General features: G+C 38.3%; 1 protein-coding gene and 1 long non-coding RNA gene across 3 annotated transcripts in view; one reads left to right on the forward strand and one right to left on the reverse strand.

Moving 5' to 3' along the window:
• Positions 1-4,533: 4,533 nt before the first annotated feature.
• LOC123972661 lies at positions 4,534-5,494 on the reverse strand. Its single transcript, XR_006825448.1, has 3 exons — positions 5,272-5,494; positions 4,820-4,919; positions 4,534-4,607 (listed from the first exon to the last, which is right to left on the reverse strand). It is a non-coding gene; the product is annotated as an uncharacterized LOC123972661 (long non-coding RNA).
• Positions 4,989-24,622, forward strand: part of LOC123972657 (piezo-type mechanosensitive ion channel component 2) — an 86,075-nt gene continuing 66,441 nt past the window's right edge. For both annotated transcript variants that reach the window (XM_046052224.1, XM_046052225.1), the window contains exons 1-3: positions 4,989-5,541; positions 12,981-13,076; positions 19,010-19,135. In XM_046052224.1, coding sequence (XP_045908180.1) covers positions 5,478-5,541; positions 12,981-13,076; positions 19,010-19,135 — 286 coding nt within the window. In that variant the 5' untranslated portion in view covers positions 4,989-5,477. The remainder of the gene's footprint in view (positions 5,542-12,980; positions 13,077-19,009; positions 19,136-24,622) is intronic.

Below are 24,622 nucleotides of genomic sequence, written 5' to 3' on the forward strand. Positions count from 1 at the left end.
GGCCCAGTTGTTAAAAAGTAATCTGATTGGATTTCGGCTGTCGGATTGGATCAAATCTTGAAAATGGGTTGTTCAAATGAAAAAAAAGAATTCTGAAATCAGATCAGATCACCTAATCCAATCCTGGTTTTGATCTGGATCAAAACAAAAATAATATATTTAATTTAAACTGTCCCTTATTACTGTACATTAATTACAAAGGCACAATCATCAGAGGTCAACCATTCAAACGTAGTGAGTAACAATTGCATCCCTTGCATGTCCAGTCAGTCCCTCATTCTGAGATCGCCTTCTAAAAGCTTGAAGCTTGTCAGACATTCATGGTCCCCAGAGAACGAAGCCTAATCGTTTTGTTAATCCCCAGGAGGAGAGGAAAACTCTGGTGCAAGTGTGGTTTTGAGTCAAATTTCTTGACAGCTGTTGAATGGATTGCCATAGTATTTGGTACAGATGTTGATATCCCCCTCACACTGAATTTTTATCACTTTGGTGATGCCCTGACTTGCCATAATCAGGTCAAAATTTCAATTTGTTCAATACTTTTGTGACCAAATACACACCAGTGTAGCTGTAGATTCTTAGTGATTTTATAAAACTGCCCGGTTTGCAGGGTGATAATGGTATATTTGCATATTGAACCAATATAGTTAATATAGTTAGTTAGTACACAATAAACCAAATCTTAATTCACATATGTCCAGTTAAACCATTAACACCACACAAACTGGAGTTACAAGGTTTCATATGACTACAGCGATATACAGTATATCTGTCAAATTCCAAAAGAGACGATCTGCCCGCAGCCACCGCAGAAAGACAGTAAAAAGCCCACTTAAGCAGAGGCACCTTTTTAGAGTGCATGGAAAGTGCATCCATGTAAATATTGAACACACACAGTTTGGATTTCACTCACGGATCAATATTGAAGCAATCTGGACGTTAATCTCATTTGCACTTCTGTTTTCTTCTTGGCAAAAGCTGCAGCAAACGGGCAGTGTGGGAGGTCTTGTGAAATTACAACAAATTTAGCATTTTGAAAGATTTTAACCAGATTCACGTCAATATTTAACGATTTCTGTGCTATTTGATTTTCAGTCACTACTATGTATGTAATTTTGGCATGACAGACTAGACAAAAAGTTTAAAAAATATGTATATATGTACTGTATGTATGTATATATACATGTTTACACCACTTTGGTCCAGACTGAACTTTCTGAACAGTTATTGGATGTGTAATAATTGTAATAACTTCAGCTATCCCAGGACTTTTCCTTTAGTAGCGTCATTGGGTCAGAATTTTAATTTGGTTGTACTTTTTTAGCATGCAAACATGGTAAAATAAGATGTTAAACATAGTAAACATTATATTTGCCTAGCATCAGATATTATTGATAATATTGATAATTATGAACATATTAGCGTTCTGACATTATCTTTTAGATCAAGCAGTGCTGTGCTTAAGTACGGCTTCACAGAGCAGCTATTGTGACTGTGACAACTCTTGTTTCAGTATGAATTAAACTAAAAAAGCACTGCTTGCTTAAATCATTCTTCACAGCTAGTTTGAGCCTCACTGCCATTAAGCTATTGGAAGTGACATGGAGGTCTCAGAAGAACAAGGATCAAGTATAAAGCAACGCAAATAATTCCTGTTGCTGCTACAATAATTCAGATAGGCAGGTCAGTCGGGAACAACTGACCAGAACCTTCACTGTGTAAAACTGTCGTGTCCATTTGGCTCAAGAACTTATCAATAACTCCCTCTCAAGAATCGGATGAATAATGGATCAAAAAGAAAAGCTACTTAAGATTCACATTCATCTGAGGGATTAGATCAGCAGGTCCGCACTTCAAATAGCAGAAACAAATCAAGTGCTGACATGTTTTGAGGTTGGTTATTGATTATGGCTGGTTCAGTTCAGGATCTCATGGGGGACTCTCTGACTGCTCCCACGTGACCGCTGCAGCAGAGCATCCAGCCAGTCTGGATTTCCAGGGAAAAGTGATGCTTCAGGGCAGAGGTTGGCAGCTGACATGTTGATGGTCTCCCAAAGTCAGCTTTCCCCTCAGCAATATTTCGCTGTTTATTTTTCTTATTTTCATAAACTGAATCCATGTTGGTGATTAGGACAATCACAAGTGGGACCTTTGCTGCTTTAAGAGCCCCCTGTTTTCCACGTGGCGGCTGAGGAGGGTCATTTGGCTCGGTCCTGAAGACTTACCTCCTTGCTTTCCTCCTGCCTAATGCTCTTCAGAGGAAATAATAGCATGGATCGTTTTCTTGTCTATATAGTCATTAAATATATCAAAGCAGGTATGATTGATTGGTTTTAATAGTAGCCTATGTTGGTGCTCCAGTTAAAACTTGGCAGCACAGCTTCATCTTATATACAAAAAGTAAACATGAGGTCAGCGCTCCTTTTTTACTGAAATGCAGTTTGTTTTAGCAGTGATGATAAATAACCTTTAGTGGAGTTTTTTTGATATTTGGGAAATAAGGGTATTCCGTTATATTTAGTTTAAATGTAGTGGTTGCCTTTTTAAATTGTCTTTTGGTACCCTTCACAGCAATCAGGACTATCTAAACATACACTTCTTGTCTTATATCAGATCATTTTGCAAGTGGGAAGATGAATTTATGTTTTAATAGACACTAATAATTTAATAAATAAAATAATAACTTATCTGTGATAATATGTTAATAAAGAGCTTTAATGAAAACGACAGTTATATTTAGAGTCTCTTAGAAATGTCTGTGTATATTCGCACATACTTCTTTAGTATTTTAAAATTAAGCTCAAATAAATGTTATGTGAGTCAACACAAGTTCTCAGTAAACATTGGAGCTTCTACAGACATCTGTCTTAATGACATTTTACCAGGGACCTTTTTTCAAATGTTTAAATTTCAATGACTCATTAATGACTCAAACCAAAAAATAAATTGTGGGAAAACATGATGAATACAGGTATTTCCATCATATCATGCCCTGTGTCATGCACAGTACAAATAAGAAACGACTTCAGACATGCTGTGAGCATGATCTTAGGCACAGTGGTGCTTTGAGCTAAATGCTAACCTCAGCTTGCTAACATGCACACAATGGCGGTGCTAACATGCTGATGTCTAGTAGGTATAATGTTTACCATGTTTGTGAAGGAATTATCCTTCTTTAATGGTAATAAACACACACAGTTTCCCCAGGACACGTTAGGGTCATTTGCAGAGCTAAAGTAAGCCAAACTTCACAGCCTGTGACTCTCCATAGCAACATAAATTAAACTCTGTCTCCCCTCGTGTCTGTTGGGCAGACTAGGCTGGAACAGCCGCCTCTTTAAGGTTAAACTCTGTGGTCCTCTTCATAGGCAACCCAAGGTTAAGATTAGCTTTATTTTGTTTCAGACAGACTGATTGACTCCCCATTGAAAGTGTGATTTAGGCGTGACTTAGGCTAACTTAGGTATAGTGTCTTGCTTTGAACCAACATCCAATACAATCTCCACACATGTACTTGGACACGTGGTGAATATCGTTAGGTGAAATAACGATAAATATTCCATGTCAGGAAGAAACCTTCAAATTTGGTTCTGGCCCTACACTGTGTCCTCACTCTGCACTGCTGTTGCCATTCTCCTTGACCGAGCTTCAATAAACACCTCTGCTTAAGACACCCTGAGTTTCCTGAATCCTTCCTCGTCACTAGAATTGACCAGCTCACAATAGTTTTCATCACACCGTTCACCATCTTAGTTTAGCATGTTAGGTATTTCACTTTAAAACACACATTTATATGAACCTCATGCTGGCACAAGAGAAAACTCAAGAGATCATAATGATTCATCCCCAGGGAACCATGAATGAATCTAATTTTGTGCCAATCTCTCAAGTAAAGGGGCACATGACATGGGGTCACTGAATAGTCTGAGCATTAAAATCCTGTTCATCATATGATATGGTTTTCACAGGCACAAGATCTCAAAACAGTTGAATGCCTATTGGAGATTTGAGGCTGATATGTTCAACAGTTAAATTAATGGACAATAATGAGCTAGATCGTTTTAAAATAGGCTATAAAAACCAGTGCCTCTATAAATTGTTATGGTCAATGTGTTAAAGTCATATTTCTAAATTGTTCTGTTTATTGAAGCTTTACTTACCCCACTGAAGGTCTACTTGCTTGTTGTCTTCAAAAGTGAGTTCAGAGGTCAGACTTGGGTGGCATGCAGCTGGAAGGGATTCAGTTTCTTTTTTTCTCAAAGACACTTCAGCAGCTGTCACAGGAATATAACCTCTGCATGTCATCCCACTGACAACTAGCACAAAGACGCAAATCAACTTGAGGTTTAAGTCACAAAATCATTTCTGTTTACTCAACATACAACCAGATTAAATGTAATCAGAGATGTTTTCGCTACAATGCTCTTAATTATTTCAAGACATGAAAGCATTTTTGTAAAATAAATGTTCCTGCCTGCAAGGAGAAATCTGACAGGCCTGTTTTGTGGTAAGGAGGATTACATTGAAGTGGATGTACTGCTTTTGCAGGCTGCTCTCCGACCAGTAGGCGTCGCTGTTTCTCTCTGATAAACAGCTGGACAGCAGACCTGAAGAGATGCAACGGTCAGTAAAAGTCTCATGACATTTATAAAATCTTTCTGAAAGCCATCGTGCTTATTTAATGTTTAAAGACTTTAATATGCAGACCAAATACTAAACTTTGAGAATATTGTTTAGCGTTTATGAAACTAATGCTGTTTGGGACACGTTATCTTTTAATAGGCTAATTGTGGTATTTGCATCTATCTCAGCGTCCCACCTCTTGCTTCCAATTATCACAGGGGGCTGGACCGGTTACAAGACGGAAGACTTTTGATTGGCTGAATCAGGTGTCAATCACAAGCTGGTCCGGTAGCCTCCTGTTGGCGAATACAATCCACACCAGAAGTCAGAAAGTTAAATTTCAGCAAGGGGACATAACGGGAAGGGTAAACGCTCCGGTTACTCGGCGTTACTCTGTGTCTACCTGTCACGCTTCACAGTAATGAAGCAAAATTAGACCTTCTTATATTTTGAACGTTTCGCTATTGTGGTTTTGTAGTTAAAAAGGAGGTTAATTGTACTTAAGGTCTTGTTGGCTCCTTTCTCCGGCATTTTACGCGCCGTGCCAGCGCAGCTGTTTGCGCACCGTCAACATGACTTTTATTTCATCTGAGTAACTAAACTGTCAGGGTGACATTAGTTACCGGTGACATGCCTGTTGTGGCGAACCTTGGTATGCATGTGCGCAATCTTTCACTGTGGAATAATCACGGGAGTCCGGGTGTCATCAGGGAGAGCTGATGTGGCCGTTTGCAGGAGCGCACCAGTTTGATGTCAGCTGCTTTGACAGAGCGCAGGAGTGTGGGATGCAAGAGAAACCGTAGAGACAATCCTCTGCTACTTTTATCTGGACTCAACACGGGCTGCCCGGAGCCATGGCCTCTGAGGTGGTGTGCGGGCTGGTCTTCAGGTTACTGCTGCCACTGTGTCTTGCAGCTGGTAAGTTTTTTCTTTAATCCCCACTTTTTAAGCATCTTGATTGGCCTATACTGCTATTCATGTCAACCCCAGGTGGGGTTGGTGATTGATCAAGAGTTTATATAATAGTTTATCTGATAGTAGGGCTGGGCAATAAAACAATAATGATAATTATCGCAATATAATTTTCCTCAATAACAATATAACAATATGTTCAATATATCGTCAATAAATGTTTTATTGAATTAATTCGAATCATGAACAAATTAGCACTTCATTTTTCTATTAATATATTTATTTTGTTGAGGAAAAGGGACTGAAAAACTATTAACTATTTGTTGAAAAAAGATTTTATCATAATTGTTTTGAATGCTCTACCTCATTTGTGAAGTGATTCACTGTTTGGCATCAAGTGTTTATCACGTTCTGACCGTAAATAAAGGTTTAACCACACAGCTAACCATCTCTTTTCTTCAATTTTCATTCAGGAGCAAAAATCAGCCTTTAAACTTGAAAGAAATAATGTTTTGATATTTATTGTGATAATTATCGATATCTAATGATATGAAATGTTTTTATCATGATAACCTTTTTGGCCATATCGCCCAGCCCCATCTGATACTGTCCTATAAATCAACTCATTGTAACCTTAAAGCAAGGTCATAGGTTATATTTAACTGTGTGACTGTCATTGTTTTTATTTAGCAAAATTAGTTTTTCATTCTTACACTCATGACAATCTGTGACATTGATTCAAAATCTCAGGTACACTAGTACAAACCTGAATATCTGAGTATGCAGAGTCTTAAGAACAGAAATCAAATGCATGATTGTGTGAAAACTTAATATTTTTTATTTGAGATTGACCTGATGCTGGAGGTCACAGTTCGTTCCTGTCATTACTGAGGTTTGTGCTCTCAAAACTGGGAACCAGACGAAAACAAAAGACACAGATGGTGTGTAAATTACAAACCAGGACAGTGGTGTACCTGGCTAGCTGTCATCTTTTATTGGATTTAGGAAAGGATACACAGCTAACAACAGAGCATCCAGTCACTGCAGAGTATGCGTCAAAAGCACACACTCTGCACATTGTTTATGTCCCAGTTTGTATGTGTAAAAAATGTCTTATATTAAAAACCAGACAAATATTAAATGCATCCTTTTCTATTTATTAAAGTATGAAATGCTTAAAATAATCAAATCACACACCAGTTTAATGTCATTGACTCTGCTCTGAATAAAAACAGGTTATCTATGTGGCTCAATCAGCAAGTCAAATTGGAGTTAAACTGTATTATGTGTCTTATTATAGCGTTAATTAGTTGCTGTGGTTTTGTGGAGTTTTTCTTGTTGCCTATAAATTAATCATCAGTGTTGTTATTGATTGTTTAGCTGCTGACTGGACATTCAGCGCACACTTGTAGTGTTTATACTGTTAATTACCATTTATATTGCCTTAAGAGTGTTGCAGCTACATGTCTTGTGTTGTTTCACATTCCTCTGAGTTTTAGTCAGTGGTGGAGTTTTTTGGTTTGTTTACAGCATTCGTAACTTTGTTAAGAAAAGCATTCTACACAGATGAAGTTAGTGTTCTTGTGTCAGTCAATGTTTTGTTTGATTCACTCTTTAGCAATGCAGATTCAGAAGATGACTCATAGTCAAACTTGGCAGCTTATTTGGACGTAGGAGAGACTCTAAGCAACTTTAAACAGACGCAGAGAGTCTTACCTTCAGAGCTCAGATATTACAAGTTCCACTGAAGAAGGAGACACACACTTAAACGCTGATTTAGAGTTTGTGGAGATGAAGCTCGGGGTATGATTGCACCTTGCAGACACTATTAAATGGAGTTTGTTTTAATACTGTGGTAAGCCACAAGTCAAAAATGATTAGCGTATAATTGCCACTCGGGTTCTACTGTGGTATATGTGTAAGACTTATGGGGCTGAGGTACTTTTAAGGCTAACAGCATGCTTTCTATAGATAAGACCCACTCAGTACCACCATAATGCATCACTTGACAGCCAGACGCCCCCTTTATTTCCAAAAGCAATTGTGAGGCCATGCATTGTCTCCATTAATTCGTGGAAAGTCGTTTTAACAGTATGAATTAATAATGCGGTTGTGAGGGAGAGAAGAATTGCCTTCCCTTTTATCGTAAACATACCTTTTAATATTTTATGTTTTTTCAAAGTGCAAATGAGCACTTGTCATTCACTGCAGCTTGCACACAGTAACTGACAGGATGAAGGAAATGTAAAGTGGAAAGCAGGGAAGGTATACGGGAACAGGCAGCGTTAGGTATGAGAGAAGGTATTTCTATCATCAGCACTACCTGCTCAGCGGCTTATTTCCTTCAAACGTATTTCTGTTTGACAGTAACATTTTAATTAAAACTGAATAGGTGTAAATCAATAGCCATAAGCCATAAACCCATCAGCTCACAGACAATGTAAAACAGATTATTTATAAATGTATTTATTATTTATTATATACATATATTTCTTTATTATATGTAACTCATGGCTGGAAGGTAAATAGGTTTCATTTCTCTTCCCTCTTGTTTTGGTCCATATTTTCGGTTCTCATGTCATGTGTTTCTGGGGCAAAAAAACATTACTATTTGGCCACCCAGTGGGTGGGGAGGAATCACACAGCAGCACCGTAGATGTTATCCGACTCCAAACACCTACATTGTTACCCCTACTGTATATGATCAGTAGTGTAATATATGTTGCTTTTCTCACATCCTAGTGACAGACTTGTCTGCTGACGTTACATAGCCTGTGTTTCCTGTTGGCCATCTGACAGCACCTCTATTGAAAAGTACAGAACTGCTGGGCCCATGTGTACACAGTCTCTTTAACACACACACACACACACACACACACACACAGCTACAGTTTTGCTGATCAAATAGGCCGCTGTTTATGTGTTGACTGGCAGAGTTTGGAGTGTGAACATAATTATGAGCATGCACTTGCACCAAATGTCTGATTTGGTATTAAACCTGTGGTGTGAATGTACAACAGGACAGCTGTGTTGAGTTTGGCAGGTTGCAGCAGAGTAAAGCACTGAAGCAAACAGAGGTGCACATGCAGATGCTTAGCTGCTCGGAGCATCACTCTGTTCATGCTGCGTTAGGTTTAAATTTGAACTTAATAAGACAAAATACATTTGTACAAACATTGTTCTATGTGCTGTGGCGCTGCATCACAAATCTTGAAGTAGACACTTTGGCACCATCATGATGGTCCAGAAGAGAGAGGTGGTTCTGGAAAAATAATGCTTTAAACCCCCTGAAATTTTACTTGTCTCTTGTGATAACAAACAGCCTATCCAATATCAAAGCACATGGGAGCAAAACCATTTAATCAAAACCACATTAAATCAAGCAGAATCAGAACAGAAAATGTAGTAGAAATTAAGTCTGTGTGTTGTTGGATTAGTTAAAATCAAAGGTCATGTGAAGAAAAGCAAACTTACTGACATTTTGAAATGTTTTACCATTGTTTAACATAACAATTATTAGAAAGAAACTGTCAAATGTGCCCCTACCATACAACCTACTGTCTGTGCTTACAACTCATAATGTTGAACTGAGTTGAGCACACAATACAATGAAAACTCAAATGCAGCAAATTCTTTTTAGCCATAATCATTCTTAAACATACAAGAATCAGAAAAATGTCAATAAGTGCTTCACTGTGATTGTTCAGTCTGTAAACCAATCAAGATCAGAGAAAAAAAAACAAAAATGTCAGAGGTAAAAAAAAAATAAAAAAAATTGGTAGTTGAAGAGTAAAAGAAGAATTATGAAAAGGAGAGCAAGAGAATACACTTTTGTAAGTAAATGTCTAATAAAAAAGATGTATTTTCACATTGAAATAACCTGATTATGTGGTGTAACCCACGTATAAAACACTAAAATTAACACCTGTAGCTTAGAGCCAAACAAACCATGCCATATTAGTTTTTGGCTATTTGCTAGCAGCAAGCTAGCAGGCTAATGTATCAAAGCTACTGACATTTATAAACAATAAAACACCCACTTGCTCAATTCAGTACACTTTAATTGCCATAACATGCTTATCCTAGCCACTGTTAGCTAAGGTTAAGTAAATGAATGTCAGCAAATTTCAGTTGACTTCATTGTTATTCTCTACTTGTACTACTGTTATGCTGCTGTACTACTGTAACTTGTAAATAGTAGGCTATTTACCATACTGTAACTTTCAGTTGTGGCTACTGTAGCGTACTTTTATATATCTACTGGACCACTGTACAGTTGCATAGGTTTGGATTAGTTAGCTAGTAGATGGCTAGTCAGTGGTTATGTTGGCTAAAATTGTATGAAGTCAAGTGACAGAAAATTAATTAGCAACAATGATGGATAATTAATTAATCTTTTATGTAACTTTTAAAACAAAAATTGCACAAAATCAAAGATTACAGTTTATAAAAAATTGACTATTTTAAGTTTTTTAAAAACTTTTCTATGATAGTAAACAGACCATGTTTGGGTTTGGACTGTTAATCGAAGGAAATAAGGCAAACGAAGACATGAACTTGACCTCAGGGAGGTTGGACTAGTCACACTTAGTTGAATATTTTACAGACCAAATGATCAGTCAATAAAATAATTGATATACTATGAAAATAGTCATTAGTTGCAGCCCTGAATGAAATTAGCTACTCTAAGAAGTTGTGGTATGTCATGTACTTATGCGTATGGCATCTACCAACCACTTAATATACTTAAAGTTTCATGCTCTGTTGAAAATTGTAAACCTTTGCACAGTGGTGGTATAGATTTGATGTAGTACGCTCTTTAATATTTTCTTAGAGGGGTTTAAATTCCTCTGTAATCTCCCAGTGCTCTGTCTTGCAGGCACCGCACCTCCGTATCTTTTATCATGACATTTATGTTTTTGGGCTCAAACTCTGAAGTCAGTTGGCCTTGATTTCACATTTGAGGCTGGTTTGCTTCTCTTGTGTTTAGGCTTTGTGTGGCTCTGTAATAGCAGCTTTTACTTGGAAAGACAAAAGCCTGATTCAGACGTAAATGGGGATTCCTGCAGTAATCTGATGTCTGAAAACAACGGCAGTTTATTTTCATTCTCTGTGTAAAAATCTTCAGATGGTGAGTCATACAGCAGAGGCAAATGGTCAGGAAGACTGCGGTCAAATGTCTGCAGGCTAGTAGCTGGAGCCGAGCCATGCAGATACAGATAGATTATCTGTATCTCTAACTAAAGATACTACAGGTTGTCTTTAGATTTGTAACTCTGTGCCGATGAATAATGGGAGCAGCAGGCTCCAGACTGCCAACCTGGGCAAAATAGGCAGGTTTAGAGCTCATTTAATGCCACATTCAACGAAGATAAAATGCAGTGGGCGGGAATAGAAATGTTGTGTGGACCAAAAATTAAAGATTGTGAGTCATTCCCTCCTCAATCACCCAAGAGGCTTAGGCTGAAAAAGTATCTCATTTCACTCGTTTGAAAAGTTTGAAAAGGCTACAAAAAATAATGAACAATGATGATTAAGTGCTTTTGTATGTTGTTGTTTTGGTGCTTTGAATGTCTGGCGTATCAAGCATTTGTGCATACTTTAAACTTAATCACATAGATAATCTACTGATGTTGGTGGCTTTCTCAAAGATGACAGCCCCCATAACATTTATTTACTTTTGTTAGTTTTCATTGGTCTGTATCTGAGCACAGGGAAAACAAGGAGGTTCACTTACTGCAGGGCTCCAGCAAGGGAGAAGTAAGAGCCAAGTCAAATGTCAATGAATAGGTCCATTGAGTGTGCAAAGATAAATAAAAGCACCATTTTCAGCAGTTAATTGTAATTTTTCAGTAGCAGCTGCCCAGACGGGCCAATCTCTATGACTGAGATGGTAACTCATGCAGCCGACCGGGTTGTAAACTTTGTGCTTGTTGATATATAACCGCAAAGAGAAATTTGGGAGGTCAGACTGTGTGTCCACATTTTGTACAAGGTTACTGTGTACTTCCCTCCCCACTGCGCTACCCCCTGACCTAAAAATGTTCAAAGAAACGTAAGGCGGAAAGGGAGTAATCACAAATTTTGCACAAACTGTGAGTTGTAAATGTTATGTGAAATAGTATTTGAGCAGATTTTATGGTTGTGGGAAAAAAAAAGTAGAACTAGGTTGTTAAAAAACTCAAAATGTGCTTCATGCTTAGGCCTCAGTGGTGAAATAGGTAAGTGTCTACAGCAGTGTGGTTCATTTTGGATGCGTTAATTGATGTTCAGTCAGCAGGTGATGTTAGCCGTTTAACTGGTAAAAGCCCTGATCAGGGCAGATGGTCAGTCTGACTCTGGGAAATGAGCTGCATTATGGATCAATACATCAATGAATGGTTTTTGGAAGTCGTGTTTGCACTTAAGTGTTTTACTTTCATCATGAGCTCAAAGGACTTCCTTCATGTGCCTGGATGTAGTGTGTTTATGTGTGTGTGTGTGTGTGTGTGTGTGCGAGGGGGGAGGGTTCGGGAAAGGGTGAGTGTGTAGTGTTATATAATTCAGTGTCATGTGCAGTGACACATCCTAAATACTGAACAGTGCATTAAACTCAGGATGGACTGAATTTAAAGCAACTACCAATTATTTCATTGTCGTTTAATCTGTTGAAGATTTTCTTCATTATTCAATTAATTGTTTGAAAAACAAGTGGAAAATGTCCGTCACAGCACACAGTCTAACACCCAAAGATATTCAGTTTACAGTGATATAAAACAGAGAAATGAAAACTAGAGATCGTTTTGCTTAAACAATAAATCAATTATCAAAATAGTTGCTAATTAATTATTAATTAATTGAATAATCATTGCTGTTCTAAAGGAAAGAAAATATAAGTTTTTTTACTTTACAGAAACAAAACAACAAACAAATACTATGGGAATCTTGCAAAATGATATCTTTGTGAGGCACTTGTGCAGCATGGAGAGGGAGAGCTGACTGCAGGCTGCTCACTCAGTTAAGTGTCTCTCTTAACACCCAAGGACTATCGGGTGATTACTGTACTTCAAAACAAACGTCAATTCCCTGAATGACTAAATTAAGCTCAGGCTCTTTTTGTGATGCAGGCCAGATAATGAGGTTTGTGAGTGTAAAGTTTGGTTTGGGGAATGTTCTGGCTTTTTATTACTACGTGCAGCTTTGCTACACCAGGAACATTTTAATGAGTTTCAGCACATGTTTCTCTCAAGTGTGTGTTTAGTTGATCTCAGTGACGACTCCTGACCAGGAAGCTTGTTACCGCTGCCAGCTTCCGCACTTTATTACTATTAAATGTTAGTTAATCCCCACAAAGCAATGAAGACACAATTGAATTTAAGGCCTATCGTTTTATCGTTGCTTTTTATGATCAAAAGGTAAGCTAAAGGTTTGCTGGTAAATCTGTATTTATGTCTTTGTTTCTGCAGCTTGCCTGTTCAGGTACAATGCCCTGTCCTTTGTCTACCTCATCTATCTCCTCCTTATTCCACTCTTCGCAGAACCCACAAGCACAACAATGCAGGGTAAGTGTAACTCTCTTTGAAGCTTCACATGTTCGATGACTTTGGCTGTGTCTATCCCCTGGATGTTTCCCAAAAGCCTCCAGTTTGAACTGCAATACTGTTCTCTGTAATATAAACCAGCCCTTCTCCAGAGGACTTGAATTTCCTTGAGATGAGGATGGATTTGGCACATAGTCCAGTCCATGAAAAGTAATATTGGTTAGTGTGGGCATGAGTCCATCTGTTATAATAAAAATGATCCATGGCTAGCCAGATCTGAGATAGAAAGACGTGCTCCATCAAGGACAGATCTAATGTCAAACATTTTAGGCTTAGGTTTGGTATATTTGCACAGATAATTGCCATAAAAATGAAAAAAAAAAACGGAACACACACGCTTTACAGTTGAAAAAAGAAACCTAAAAGAGCCTGTAAAATATCTTTCAGAGAAAAAAAATAGAAAAGTTTGGATGAGGGCGGTTTTTTATATTGGCTAACCACAGTTATCGAAAGGGGGACATGAAAGTTGCTCCAGTGATTCTTTAGATGGGTTTCATGATCTGCATGTATTTGACAAGTGTTATTAGTTAATTTGATATTTTGGTTTAGAAAAGAATGCAAGCCACCCCAAAAGTTGGCGAAGTAGCTTACATATCACCCTTCGACAACTACTTAACCTCCAAAGAAGTATAAATCACAGTTGACTTCTTGATGCTGAGGTTTATGAGAAGCGACTGAGGTGACTGTTCTCCTGACGTATGATGAATGTGGGATTGCTGTCTGCAACTTAAGCCGCGCCTTTTAAGCATTCACCCTCACCGCAAAGATACTAAACATAATATGGGCTTCTGTAGAGAAGACCACATGCAGTGTTTAATAATACATAAACCTGTGTTGTTGGAGGGAACAACATCCAGTCCTAAGCTGTCTCTGCTCGTATGCAGCAGAAATAACAATCAGGAAGTAAAGGAGGAAGAGAGTTACAGGAGGGAGCAGAGGTAGTGCACCACTTACTCTCTCATCAATAGTTAAAGAGAGACGTCTTCTAGTAAAGCTCCATTGTGGTGGCTGTTGACTTCTAACATGGTTCACCACATGGCAGTTAAGTTCAAATTTACATGTTTTTTTTATAAATATATTTTTTATTAGTATAAAACATGAGCAGAGCCTGTAGGCAGAAAGTCCTTTCCCCCTATTTGAGATTATGTAATGTTGCCCAAATATATGATACACACTTCAACACCGACAAGAAATGACAAATCAAACTTCAAGAGAAATTAAGGCTGCTTAAATGTTTTATTTCTTAAAGATGTTTTAGCATCAGAAATAAAGTTTTTTTTTCCTGGGTTATAAGGCTTATAAAGGTTAATTCAGTGTGTGCTTTTATTGCAAAGTAATTTTATTACAGTGACAATATTTACCTAATTTATTCTCCCATTGGAAGGCAATTTCAGTTGCAATTGTGAGGTTTTACTGCGTGGGTAGTTATGTGGTTTCTATTATCTCTCAGAATCAGATTTTATGACAATGTTAATATGGTATGAAGTACAAACGACATATGATACAACACAAACAATGGCCCCCGACAGGAATGATGTGGAAAAAATTAAGAAATTACTTGAACAAAGGTAAAGAAAAATCTTCAAGAAGGCACCTGCTTTACATAACTTGGTTTATCCAGGGCTGTATAAAACTAAAGGTTCAAATCATTTTTCCTGTTATTCCCTAAGCTTGCATTCTGACATTTGGACATTTTTGTATGTTATACTCACCTCACAGACAGTTCTGTTTTTGTAACAGTAGTTACAGACCCTCTGATTCGTATCCAGACCTTTATATCTCCCAGTATCTTTAGGGATTCTGCTGTAGCAAACAATAAAGTTACAAAAATGTTTTAGCACTCTTTAGAACAGCTACTGGTGATGTTATGTACATATCTGCTCCCAGTTTGTCATTTTTGTTTAGTAGTTTATTTCTCTTATTTCCACATAACCAGTTTGATATAGGCAGTATAATGTAAGATCATTTTGAATAAGGGACACAAGTCTTTGTCTCTCAAGTTAGCAGCTTAAACGAGCCCGTTCACAGCCGGGATTGTCGTAATTGCTTTTGGTACATAGTAATTCACTAAAGTTTGCATTTAGGGTTAAGATTGCATAAATGACTGCATTTATCATTACACTCCTGCCGATCATCATTCAGATGCAAGCATTATTTAAGGAGCTGCAGCACCCAGCAGATGCCTCCAGATCAGCAAGTTTGGGTTTCCTCAAAGAGGTGTTTCCTGGCTCAAAAGGTGGTACAGGTTGCAGAAATAAAAGCAACTTCCGTATGCTAATTATTAAAAGGCTGTCGGATAATTAAGAACAATTCCCAGCTTTTAGACATATTTGAACTAGGCCTTGTTTCCATTTTGCCAGTATAACTTTTTCCCCTGACATATAAAAACATTTAAATGTCAGAGTGTTTGAGAGGGCAAATCTAAAGGTAATGAAAATAGAAGAACAATATCCCAACTCACAGCCTCTTAAATGCTCTAAGTCTTAAGGTCATCCATTAATTTTTATTAAAAATAAGAAAACAAAAAAATTCCAGTGAAGCAATGAAGATCTTTTTGTTAGGTTTTAGTTTAAACAATTCAAAGAGCGGACCAGGAAGAAGATGAACAGTAATTCACTTTTATTCAGAACACAGGTAACTGGACTTGAGGGGAAGCGAGCGCGCTGGACGGAGTGGGGTTCTCTGGCTGACTTGGGAATGTTGCAACGATGACAGGACTCTCTCCAGGCTGGCAGGCAATGTCTCCAAATTCGGCTGAGGTCTCTCACTGCAAACAGGCAAAGGGAAACAGGCGTTAGCAAAAAAGGGCAACAAGAATCACTTCTGCGGTAGACAAAACTTAGAGGATTGGAACGCATGTTATCACAGTAGGTAAACTGACGAACTGGCAGGGAGTGTCTGAAGATTTTAACAGAGTGGGTTGATTCTTGATTTGATGAATCTCAGGTGAGTGGAGCTGTAGGTGGAGAGCCAGAGAGAGGGAGCCAGGATGACATGCCCACAACACACACAGACAGACAGACAGAGACAGACAAAGACGGGAAGGGGAAACCACAAGAAACAAGAGGATGGGGGAGAAGGCAGAGCCAGTTTTTTTCCAGGAAGCCCTGTTTGTGAACAGGAGTTTATGGGAAACATTTTTACCAGCTTACGTTTATGTAACCTTTAGCCAGATACTGTTGTGTTTATTGTAGAGGGTACATGTACAGAAGCATAAAAACAAAATAAGTGAACATTACACATGTAAATTGCCACAGGCTCTTCTAGGTGTAACACCTGCCAGAACATATCCCATCTGTCTGCCTCAACTGTCTGTCATCGGGAAACTGCAGGCTGAAGAGCTGCAGCATGGGGAAGTTTCAATGAGCAGGTTTAATACCAGGATTATTTTGGACTGATTGGAAACTATAATCATTGCAGGTTATTTAAGGTATATATTTGCCAGATTATTGAGGATTGAGGATTATTGTGAATAGCAGCTGGATGTTGTTGAGGATGGTTGTGATAGTATTTCCAAAATTAATTTGTTCTGTACATTTAACTTCAGATTGTTTTAAAGTAATACACAGCTATGCTGTTGTAATAATTAATTATTTTGTGATTATAATCATAATCTGTAGAGTTACAATTTGACATTTATCTCCTCCCTACTGGCCGTGGTATTTGGCATTTAAATTGGTCCACGTAATTAATGTATGAAAACAATCCAGAAAACACATTGACAAATGTCACAAATGTACAAATACCCATTGTGAAGAAAAGAGACACACGCTATATTTTTGAATTGTTTTAGAGGGAATAAGTGGAGGGATTGAGCTAAATTCAGTGCTTTGTTTTGATGGTCTGTTTCATTTTGTCTGTTGAATCTTAAAAGACATGCAGCAGTTAATTCGGTAAAGATAATTTAAACCAAATGTTATACATGAATAATTCATTAGTTGTAATTTGCTTTAAAAAGCCACAGCAGTGTGGTGTGCCCAAGGATAAGTCAGTACACAAGACTCCAATACAAAATGGAGACTAACAATATCTTATGCAACTTGTTGTTGTTTGTGATTTACTCTCTAATCTCGTAATTGCAGTATTTGGCTGCACATCCCCTTGAATGCATTCAATTCTCAGTGGAGGTGAACAAAATCTAAACTGTTGCACTCGCATTTTAAGAGCCTTTACAGCGGATACTATATGCCTTGTTGAATGGGCACCGACATGACAATTTCCCTTTGGGGAGTCTTTAAGTACTGTTGCATGAATTTGTATAAATATTTGATGTTATGGATTATTTACCAGGTTTATGTTTTAGCTAGTAGACTTCTAACAGAGAGTGTCTGGCTTTAACGCATCCCCTAGTTTAGCTTTTTTTTATCCATATTTATCATACATTTTCAGGACCTGAGAGAAATTTCTCCTTTGTATTGTCTTGCCGGGACTTCTCCAAAAGACCAAATGATTGCATTTAATTGGCCCTCTCTGACACTATGATTTAGCAAAACCATCTTGTTAAATCAGGTATTATTGTTGTCAAATGGATACTATTCTCTGATTGATTAGGGGGAAAAAGCAGCAACTGTTAAAACTGAACAATGCCTTCTGTTTAAAAAGTACTCTGGGGACGGCGCTTTGAGACTGAATAATGAAGCAAAGCAAAATACTAATTCAAGATGAGCGTCAGGCAACCAAGACAGATGGCCGTCACACAACAAAAATGCTCTATTACAAATAGGAAAAAGGCGGGCAGAGCCAAAGCAGTTATGTTGTCCAGAGCCTTAGGACCAGTTGGGACGCAGAAGCTCGCTAACAGTCCTCATACCTCATATTTACAAGCATTCTTTTCCCTCTTTGTGAAAGCCCAGGGAATTGCAATGGGAAATTAGCACAAATTGTTTTCACTTCAACATTTAATTTGCCTGCCGTGGTCTGTTGTTGCACACATTTGATAACGTTAGCCCTCAACGGCCTGAGGCTCAGCAGTAGGGTTTCACCTTAGCCAGCATATTGTGCCATACGCTATAATAAAACTGTTGTGTGTTCCCCGCAAGGATGCAGTAAATTTAATGAGATGGAGCTGTTGCCCTGTGAAGAACCAGTGGTCCAAACACTATGTGAGACAACTTCATCTTTCAGGGCATAGCTGTTATTTCTTCTTAATTTTTTGCAATAAGAGGGGGTCCGAAGAATCCTACAGTAGAGCATTATCACCATAACAACTCCTGAAATTACCCCAAATACCTGTAGGTGCACTATAAAATAGCCATGTGTGGAACAGCTGTGGCAGCTCCTCAGACTGCTCTCATCCTTCCCTCCCAGGATCAGTACTGCCCACTGACAGCTGTATTCCTTACCTACACTGAAGAACATTCACATTATCAGATGCTGGCTGTAATTGTCTTGTACAAGCAATTTTATGAATCGCCGCTAAAGCCGGAAATCAAAAAATCAAATCGGTTATAAAGGCTGGTTTTTGCTATTTCTATGACGAATTAGAGGTCTTATAATACACCACAATGTTTATTTGACTTTTCAACAGAAATAAGCGTTGCTTTATGGTATTTGTTGCCAGGTCTTAACCAGGTAATGCATGGTGATCCACAGAAAATCTCCCTTGGTTGCTGTCCCAGTCACCTAACTCATCCAAACATCTCCAGACTTCACAGCTGATCACATGAATATTTATTTTCTCCTTGCCTTAAGAGTATACTGTAAGGATTCAGTCACTTTTTAATGTTGTACAACTCAAAAATGATTTCATCTCATGTGTTAGACAAAGTTCTCACCGTAACCAGCAGAGAGAGACGTTTTCTGGGTTTCAGCGCTTGAACGGTTGAAATAAAGGTGAAATCCTTGAACTGAATGGTGGTGGTGGTGAGCTTACTGTACCTGTTCTCTTCCTCCAGGCCACACAGGGCATCTGCTGCAGTCCCTCTGCTTCACCAGTATGTCCTTCCTGCTGCTCCACATCATCTATCAGATTACCGTCAACAGCCTCCTGGCAGGAAACACCATCTCCTCTGACTTCAACTGTGAGTACACTGCAGCCTTTATGGTCAAGGCTGTAAAGGTAGTGAGGTTTGTTGGGTGCCATATAAATCAGAGCGACTCACAGGTCAAGAATCCGTGAAAATGGTGCAAATTGGGCTTGACTGATGACGTCTTTCAGTATTTGCTGTCTGCGAACCTTTTGAAAGACATATATGAAAAGTAAACAGACTAATAATGCTACAATCAACCTTTTTAAATTAACATTTTTAACATTGGTTCAATTGTGACAGTTGCAGCCTTAAAAGTCCTTAAAAGTATTGTTTATATATACAGTTTTGCCATATACTTCACTAATCATTATCACTTTGGTTGAGCTTAGGGAGAGATTGTAGCTATTTTGGTAAAAGTATGTTATACACTATTTAAACAAGACCACCCTCTTTCCCCAACCTTAACCAAGTGCTATAGGCATACTAAAGCTGGATTTAAACTTAATGCAAAGATGAAGAAAGTCCTAGGGCATAGGTTTTTATTTGTGGTTCAAAATCCGATTTCTCACGTTTATAGCACTCCAGCAACACTAGATGGATGCGTTGTACGGTAATTGGACTGTATCAATTTTTAATTATATTCCACATAGTAACTGTACCTTTCTTCTTCTACCTTCTTTCATTTATTTTCTGATTACTGTATTCTGAAAACATTCACTCTGAGTACACATGTAAAGCCAGAACGGTGAGATCTCTACTTGTTGGGCCACATGTTCATGACAGATTGTGTGCACACGTGTGTCCCATCCATCACACAGGCCATTTTGTGTTTAAACTCTGACCTGAGCGATTGATGCAGTGTCCCAGAGTTGTATATCAACAGAGAGGTGTCGTTCCTTTTTTCGTTTTTTTTTACAGCCTGAAAGTTTCCCTCCAGAAAAACTAAGCGAAGACATGCTCCACTTGTAGGAGTAGGTCAAATATGCTCACTAGTAATGATTCACAATATCCTCACTCTTACTGCATTTTGTCACATGATGAAGATTTATGAATCTAACACATTCCTCAATGTAATTATTGTTTTTGTGCCATATGGAGATGTAGAAAAAGGGAGATTCTTGCTGCAGGTAAAGCAAACACTAAGCTACTGACTCAGTGTTGGGAAGGTGTTAATAGTTGGCCTTGGGCTTCTCATGAAACTCTGTATCAAACTGTAAAATTTGAATGTGTCTAGACGGGACAGACTCTGACCTTGTGTTCTGATGGCTTGTTCTTTCTAATGGAAGTAACTTCGCTTTCCAGAGTGGAAGTACAGCCAACTTTGCTCAGAAGTCTGAACAGACCTTATCGCCTCAGGCAGTAACACACTGAGCCGTTCAGAGAGGGCAGACTAAATATTCACTCAAGGAAATCTTTATTACTGAGGTCTTAAGGGCTGCAATTTTTGGCAGACCATAAATTCTATCCATCCACTGGTTCCATCTATCTATCTATCTGTTTATCTATCTATCTATCTATCTATCTATCTATCTATCTATCTATCTGTCTGTAGGATTGTAGAGACATTTATTACCAAAATGGTTCCAAGATATAAAAAATCCTGACAACTTCAAAAGTTAAGTTTGGTGATATAAATGCTCCCACTAACAAGTATTCTTGTTAGCCAAACCCTATAAATACCTTCTTCATCTGTGCCATAGAGCTTTATTGTTGTCCAAATACTAATAAAACGCATCAATGAGCCGCACTGTTGCACTGGGTGACATCTTCCTTCATTACCATGAACACACACAGTTGTTTAGTTTGAGTCAATCCCACATACACCATCCGGGCTGTTGTAAATACTCCGTATTAATTCATAGCTGAAAATAGTCCTGTAAAACACACTACTCCTGTTTTTTTGACATTCGCTAAAAACGTCAGTGCCAACATGATGAAGATGAAGTATATTGTATATTATGAGTATTTTTTAGCCATACTAGCAGCATTGCTCTAGGGATAGTTGTGTTGGTCTATCAGTCAGATCACCACTTTGTTCCAAATTGTCGGATGGAAATTTTGTACATTCATCGGAGGAATCATGCTGACTTTAGTAATCCTCTGACCTTCCCTCAAGTGCCACCATGTCGATGATATTTGTGGTTTTGTGTGAAATTTCTCAACTACTACTTGGATGGATTGCCATGAAAAATTCTACACACATTCGTGCACCCCTCAGGATAAACTGTATTAATTCTGGTGATCCTCAGAACAAAATTTCGATTTAGGGTTAGCTGTACTTTGTATTTTGTCAACAACAGCATGTTAGCATATAGTCAGTGTGAGCTCTGAGCACCAAGTGCAGTCTCGCAGAGTATTCACAAGTAGTCTGGGACCCCAAACACATTGGTTTTGGTATTTTCAAGGGATTTTAAATATCATAGACTTAATAAATGAGAGCATCCAGGAGTTTGTTTCAGACTTAATATCATAAATATCCATTGACACTTAAGTGAATAACATCTTGAGTCATTATCTGCAACATTTAGCAGCAAAGTGCCTGTGGACTGTATGAGCACTGGGCTGCTCAGGAATTGCTTTATAGTGAACAGCTGGTGGATCCTGGCTGTCATTTGAAAATTAATGAGGCACAGGGTGGAGAAATGTAACATCACACACACAATGAAAAACATCATATGGAGCTAAAGAGATACTAAAGAATGACTTTAAAAAATGGCAGTATTGTGTTGTAAACTAATTTGTCAGCACATGGCTGATTATTAAGACACACAATATTTTATATACATATATATTTGAAATGTATGTTGCCCCACTGTGATGATTTGTATACATATTCTTGGGAGTTCTACTTCCTGAAGTTAAAGCCATCCTATTTTTATTTTTGGGCTACATATGCAACAGGAAGTTAAACATTACTCTTTGTCCCCTTTATCGTCCGCCTACATTCTGAGTAAATGCCTTATCTCTGGTTTCTATATCTGGCATTTAACACCCTTTTCCTTTTGGCAGCCAAGGATAAACAAAGAGTCCTCCTTTGCGGTGAGGCGGTTATCCTCCCTCCAGATAACTTAATATAATTTCCTCTATTCGTCGAAGCCAAATACACCATTAGAGCAGTAAACTGAGTTGAGTATGAATGAGAAAACCTTTCCAAAAAAGCTACCACCTCCAGCTGTTAGAGCAGGTCAGTTATTGGTCATCAGATGAGCTGGGGCCGGCTTCCTTTTGAGTCATCTGTCATTCCTCTGTGCGGACTTGACACTGTGGGAACTGCATTTACAAACATTCACAAACGTTTGTATTAACTCTCAAAGAGCACCAAATGTGGAGCTCACTACACTACAGATAATGTCAAATAAATTGTCAGATAGTGACAACTTTTTTGCAGTCATTGTCCTAAGTGGCAGCCACCACCTATCTGGTACGTTAACACAAACCATAAAAAAAAGAATTTGCAGGTTTGATTCGGTCCGTGTCTGATGCTAATGGATTTTTCACCAGCTCATAAGGAGTAAATGGTCTATTTAATTATTCATGGATAGTCTTCATAAAGTCCCAAAAACAGAATTATTGACCTTTAGTGTCCTCCGTATTCACACATATCCTGTCCACCATTCCCAAAATGTGAGACATTCACTGAATTCCTCCTCTGCTTGCAGATTGTCCGATTATAGTTGTGATGTGCTGAAATGTTGACGTTGCATATCACCAGTCTCTGCAGAAAAGGGCAACTGCCATTAGGCCCCAGAGATAGAAGAGAGAGTGCAAAGAAATGCTGTGCTGGGAGGTTAACGGCCCAGCAAGAACAAAGGGTGTTTTATGATGTTCACATAAAGTCTGAGGACAGGTATTTTTGGTTCTCAGCTGGGGTGGAAATGTGCCTCGCCTCAACGGGCAGAAACTCTCACACTCTTTTCCAGAAGTCTCCCTGCTGAGTTCAGACTGTATTACACAATATCCCCCTCCTCATCCTATGTATCTGCCTGGCTTGACTTCACCTCTGGCATTTCTTGTGTTTGATGTAACACACAGGATGGGTTTCCTCTGACACCTCTAGGTTCAGTTTGGGCTGGGTGAAGTTAGGTGTTGCAGATGTTTGGACTTGCGAATTACTGAAACAGACTGTGTTTTGCCTGTGGTCACCGGCCTGACATTTAAAGATTTATATTTGAACATAAAACAAACTCTCAGAAACACAGCTAATATACCATTGGATTATCAAGTCATATGGCTAACATGTTAGCAAACTCACTCGACTACTTGGAGTAAAATGTCTGGTGTCTTGTTTAGCTCCCACCAACTCCTGTCTTTAGCTTGCTAGCTAAATAATCAGCTTTCCTCACCAGCCGCCACCAGGTAGTATTTATTTGCCTTATCTGATATTAGCCACCTATGGTTAATTTGGGGTTGAAGATTAGTGAGACCCTGTAGTGTATGTGTAAGCCATAAAACCAAAACAATCAGCCTAATAGTAGCCAAATGGTGTTTATAGATGCAGAGTTAGATGTTGATTCTCAGTGGGTTCGGGACTACTAACAACCCTATTATATTACACAGAGTAATTTAAGTGGAGTAGAACTTTTTTTTCCTGTCCTTAAGTGGTGCTATGAATTAAGTGAAACAGAGGAGGCCAAAGTAGAGAGAAATATTGTTTATGTTCATGATTCATCATTAAGTGAAAATGTATAATTGTGACAATACTTTTCTGAAAATAATTCAAATTTATATGCAGTAAGGATCTGTGATGACCAAGTGGTACCACTGCTTAAAGACATTGTCATTTGTCACCTAGCTCTAGATAATATATCACAATGCATTGCTGTACAGAATTATAACTGAGTTGTATTGGTTGTTTTGTCTTTTTAGCCTTTAAAGGTGTTTATTTGTTGCAACACATTTTGGTCAGTCTGAGCAGTATCTGTCCTCTATCACTGAGCAGTTGAAAATGGGAGTTGATGTGTGGAGGCAGATGGATTCTTCTAGTGTCTCATAGTAACAGCTCAGTTGGAAGAGGATTTTGGGGGAAGTTTTGATGTCTGAGATTATTTCAGGTATTAGTCATGTGGGTTTGTACTGATAGACTGTTTTATGCACCTTAAGTGGAATTCAGAGTCTGTTTCCTGTTTCTAAGTTTCTAATGGTGTTGCAAAACCAACCGGATATGCTGAGTCGAGATTCTCAAGTCACAAGTTGATGTTGTGTTTTCTCTGGCTGTAGAACAAAGGCCAGTCAAACTTCGGCACTTCTTCTCAGTGTACCAGTTGAATACCTGGAAATCTCTCTCTGAGCGCTGGAGTGACATTCAGGAACACTTAAACCTGTCCAAGCTGGGGAAACAAAGCTCACATTAAATGTTTTTTATGTTTTTTTAAGGGTTTATTAATGGTTTTGTCAAAGGCAGAAAAAGATCAGCAGCTCGTTTACACACTAGATCTTAATTCTTTATATCATAGTTATAGTGAATAATAAACTGCATTTATTGGTTGTATATATTCTCAATACCGTAATGGAAATCATCCCTTCTTACTTGGATGAAAC

The sequence above is a fragment of the Micropterus dolomieu genome, linkage group LG06 (genome assembly GCF_021292245.1).
Source record: "Micropterus dolomieu isolate WLL.071019.BEF.003 ecotype Adirondacks linkage group LG06, ASM2129224v1, whole genome shotgun sequence".
In the NCBI taxonomy this organism is placed as follows: domain Eukaryota; kingdom Metazoa; phylum Chordata; class Actinopteri; order Centrarchiformes; family Centrarchidae; genus Micropterus; species Micropterus dolomieu.